Here is a 4954-nt window from a genome sequence, read left to right on the forward strand (position 1 = left end):
AAGGGCCAAATGGGAATAAGCCAGGAGAGGAGGGGATGGAGTCCAAGAAGAGAGAGAGAGAGAGAGAGAGAGAGAGAGAGAGAGAGAGAAGAGAGAGAGAGAGAGAGAGAGAGAGAGAGAGAGAGAGAGAGAGAGAGAGAGAGAGAGAGAGAGAATTGGAAAAATTGGAGAGAGATGGGTTGTGTGATAAACTCAGTCTTAGCTGAGTCTGTCTCCATGGCTAGAAGATGAATAGATATTTGTAGCAGGCAGAACAACTCTCCACCCACTCCTGTATCCTACCCAGAATGCATCTGAATAGGACTCTGTCCATCTTTGGTCTCTTTTCCAGAAGAAATTGAAGTAATTTTTCTTAAATATAAATCGCATTATGTATCTCATAAGCCCACCTCCCAATACCACATCGCAGACCCCAGCATTAACTACTCTGCTCGCAAGAGATTTGGGAGTAGTATCTTCTCTTTTTAGAGAATAAGTTTTTGGAAACCATTCAACTATTTCCCCAAGTACATTTCCTTTGAGGTCTGCACTCACCAATGCTACAATTGTATACATTTTTTTTTCACAGTTCTCCTGAGTACCTCCATCATTAGCCCACAGGTCTCAGGGGAGCAGGAACTGTACCTGTTCGCTCTGTCCAGTACTGAGGGCTGTGTTCACCTATTTGATAAATGCTTACCAACCATTTCTTACAGCATTCAGGATGGCACACCTCCTACACAGTGTGGACTTTGGCTAAGAAAGAAGAAAAGCTCCATTTGGGATGGATTGACGAGGTCTCTGCAACCAGAAAAATAGTCAGAGTAGGAATAAAAATCAGTATTAGCAGGAAGTGTTTCATAAAGTGTTAGTGGCTTGAGTGTGGTTCTGAAGTGGACAGATACATGGCTTATACCATTTGCCATTGAAAGCTCAGTTAAATTGAAGTGAAAGGACCTAAAGAACTGAGGTGGTATCTTAATCCACCTCGGATAATCATGCTGTCTAAAGGCTGGGGTGCTGTGCACTGGACTGATGGAGAGATGGACCCCAGGGGCCCTTGTGATGGAGAACCGGAAGGTAAGACATTGGTGACAGCTGAGAGGCTGATGTCAAGGCAAGGGCAATGACAGACGCTGGTGTTTGTCTCTGACTTGGAAGGTCTGTGGGTGTCTTAGCAGACAAAGTACATTTCCCCCCTCAGTGCTCTATTCTGCTGCACAAGCTTTGCCCAGTGAGACCAGAGTTGCAGGGGAGAAAGGGTACAATGAGAGATGGACCTTGCTCACATGTCTTTTCCTACAAACCATCAGGATAGCAGCACTTCCCCCATGTTTAGGAAGGTGGCCTGGAGTCCACACTCCATCAGAGAGGGGGTTGCTGTGGGTCTGTGAGTTAGTGGCAGGTGGACAAATGCTCAGACTGGAGATGCTGCAGTTACATTGGTAGTGGCATAGAGAATAGGTCTCTTCTCAAGTGTACATGAGCCATGTTTACTCTCTTACTCCTGGGGCTTGTGGAGAAGGAAGCTTCTTGGCTTCCTTCTCTCCTCCTCCTTCACTCCCTTTCCCTTCTCTCCTTCCTCCTCCTTAGCATTTGAGCACCCTGTGAGTTTTAGATGCTTGATTTGGTAGGAACTTGTAAGATTTCTAGGGACCCTTGTGATGTGATTCTTCTCATTAGGCAATCTGAGACTCAGTCACTGCGGATGGGGAGTGGTCCCCACAGCCAAGAAGAGAGGATGGCATCTGGTTACACACTGTTGATCCTTCTTTAGGTCAGTGGAGATATGCATATAAGCATGTCCACACATTCCACAGATACACTGTATTGAATGCACATGTATGTGCATGTGTTTGCCACGTGTACGTGAGTGCCAGAGGGGCCAAAGGATGGCGTAAATCCCCTGGAGCTGGGTTGTGATCCACCCAACATTGTTGTTGGGACTTGGATTTTGGCCCTCTGGAAAAATCAGTAAGTTCTCTTATCCACCGAGCCATTTCTTCAGTCCTCACATGCATTCAATATACGGATGCTATGTACCTGTAGATTCTAAAGATATACTTAGAACTCTTAGGCAAAGTGTCTTCTCCAGGAGACTGAATTGCTAAACAAAACAGGAAGCCAGCTTTCAACAGACTCCACTTCTTTATTCGTGTACCTGTATTCCAGCCCCACTGAATGTTTTCCACAGACAGATTCCCCTCGAGTGGTACAGTGCTTAGCGGTGATTCCTGTTTTCCAGCTTCGAGTCCTGCTATTAATCACTCTGTTTTTCTCAAGGTGCAAGAATCATGTGGCTAGCTAGGGGAGCTCACCTGCGGAGAGGCAAGTGAATTTGACTTAGGTAGTTTTGCTGTCTAAAGTCTTTGATTCCATTCCAGGAGAAAAGAATTTGAGCTTACCTCCATATGACAGGACCTAATCAGGTTGACCTGTCATTTGAGATGTTTGTCTTTTAATTTGTTAAAAATCCCTTTACCCAACTGACCTCAGAACCAAAATAATCAGTCGAAGAGATGTGACATTGCAGATGCTTCTGGATTCCTGATGACTATCCCACAACTTCTCCCTGGAAACATGTGCACACATTCATGTATGTGTGCACACACCGCATTTACATACTTACATGAACACATGTGTCCACACATACTCAGAGAATGGCAATAACCACCCAAACTACAGAACTTCTCTAGTCCAAGATTTTACTATGTATTGACATACTCTATGTGACAGCAGACACAGGATTTTCACTACACATTGGAGGGCAGCCCATGTCCGATGGTTGTCTGTAGATGCTTTTGATATGTAAGTAAGCATGTCCCACTTTGATTGTGGAGGAAAAAGAAGGAAGTGGCCTTTGATCTCCCTCATCAGTTCTGCGCCCTCAGCATGTCTAGGATGTCAGGCAGGGCATTTCTCCCATTCCAGTCCCTAGGGAGTCCTGACTATAACCCATCCACATGGTGCGTTGGGGCTCTGGTGTTTGAGATTATTATATGTGGTGAGCAGGGAATAACTAGCTTACCTAAGAAAGACTTGTATGTTGGCACAGTTGCACTCAGAGGTTTCTCAGCTCAGTGTTCAGTCTGTGGACCATTTATTTTAAGAATTGATGTTAAATTCTTATCCATACAAGCTGCCAATGGCTCTGATCAATTCCCTGCACAGCCTTTGCTTGTGCCCACAGCTGTGCCTCATCTCACAAGCTCCTGGTTGGCCTCCGTACAGCAGCTCCCGGTGGCACTGAAGTATCTGTAGCTACCCAATTGCAGTGTCTGCAGCTTTCAGCATAAACTCAAGACTTAGAAACCCAGAGTATTATGTCAGCATAAACAAATCATCAGGGACAGAGCTCATGGAGAACGACACAGCTATCAGTGACACAGGTTTGCAAAGTCACGTGAGCAAAGGCCTGACACCTCAGAGACCATGCTATTCTGCAGTGAAGCTTTAAATACAAACTCTAAGAGTATTGCTGTACAAAACGCAACTGAACACATATGTCTTTATATTTAATTCCTACTGGATGGAAACAAATCTGAGGAAATCAAAATGAATTGTGCCTCTTCTGGGCTTCTCTTAGTAATAGCAACATCGACCATCACAAAGGATTCCCTAGCTGGAGAGCATTCTGACTGCAACTCAAGCTGGGAGCAAACCCAGGAGCAGAAAGCAGTGTAAACTGTTTTTGTGACACTCTCTCCTTGTGCCATTGACGATTTCCAAGGCCCCAGAACATTCCCAAGTGACTTCTGCTCATCATGTGTGACATTTGCTAAGGTGAAATTAAATAAAAGCATTTAGCTTATTTTAACCTCCTTTTGTAAATGTTATGTGTTAAATATAAGTTTTCTCTCTCCCCCTCTCTCCTGTCTCTGCTTGATCTTTTAAATACAGAAAATATCTTCTAAATAGTCTCTGCTGGGTTTCCAGTTTCTGCTCCTTCCACAGTTCCAGGTCCTTGTAAGAGAGTCAGAGTGGAAGTGTCTCTTCCCAGCATCCCCTGCAGTCCTCTCAGCTGAGTCTGTGGCATCAAACAGTGCTGAGCAGGCTCCAGATGGGCCAAGAACTTTGTGTGGAATCCCATGCCTCAGAGTTTACCTGCCTTTCCATCCGCACTGGCTCCTCTTTTCACAAACGCAGCACATCCTGAGCAGAAAAGAAATTTGAAAATGAAGGAAGGAAACGGGTCTGCCCACATGGTCATTTCTATCCTGTACCTTCAGCACAGAGAAATCAAAGCCACCCTCATCTGGGATATCCTTTCATTTTCCTTCAGGATGAGAGGTTAGAAAATGTCGACCTCTGAGAGGAGATACTACACACTTCTAAGTTGGTGAAAGAACTCCCAGCGTCACTAGGATACTCTGGGTAGGAGGAGCTGGAGGAGATGATGTTCTTCAGCCTCTGGAGAGCGAGGATCAGCAGCAGAAGCAGGAAAGCCAGGAGGCTGAGGAATATGGAGACATAGATGTAGACATTGGACAGGTGACCTGAGGACGAGTCCACCGACGTGGACAGGGATGTGGGAAACAGCTCCAGGAAAGTTCCGTTCTCCACACTTCCTGCAAACCCAGATGAAGGGTCAGCCTCTGACATCTCTGCAGAGAGGAGAGGCGCAAGCAGGCGCGAGCAGGTGTGCTCACAGGTCTGGCAGTGTCTGTGTCTCACACAGGGGTTAGGAGCGACGGCGAAGCTGGCATTGCTCCTTCATGACAGCAGCAGCAGAAGTCACAGGCGGGAGTGTCAGCACAAGAAACGCTTGGTTCTTAAAACAAAGGCAGCAACAGCAGGGATCACTTGTCCACAGAGACTGCAGAAAGAACACACGGATGGCTCAGTGCACTAGACAGGAGACAACATATCTGTAATCCCATTTTAGCTTTTTTCTTTCAGGGCGGCTTAATTATGAAACCCACCAGGGAAGGAGAAACAAACAATATTTATGTCCCTTTATTATAAATGTTATATA

The 4954-nt window shown here is 45.7% G+C and overlaps 1 protein-coding gene across 1 annotated transcript; it reads right to left on the minus strand.

Moving 5' to 3' along the window:
- Positions 1–4257: 4257 nt before the first annotated feature.
- On the minus strand, positions 4258–4581 carry SERTM1 (serine rich and transmembrane domain containing 1; the record flags this gene model as incomplete). Its single annotated transcript, XM_080929236.1, has 1 exon — positions 4258–4581. One exon carries the CDS (start codon positions 4579–4581, stop codon positions 4258–4260), a length of 324 nt encoding a protein of 107 aa, XP_080785362.1.
- Between the last annotated feature and the right edge of the window lie 373 nt (positions 4582–4954).

The sequence above is a fragment of the Micromys minutus genome (assembly GCF_963924665.1).
Source record: "Micromys minutus genome assembly, chromosome: 15".
Classification (NCBI taxonomy): Eukaryota; Metazoa; Chordata; class Mammalia; order Rodentia; family Muridae; genus Micromys; species Micromys minutus.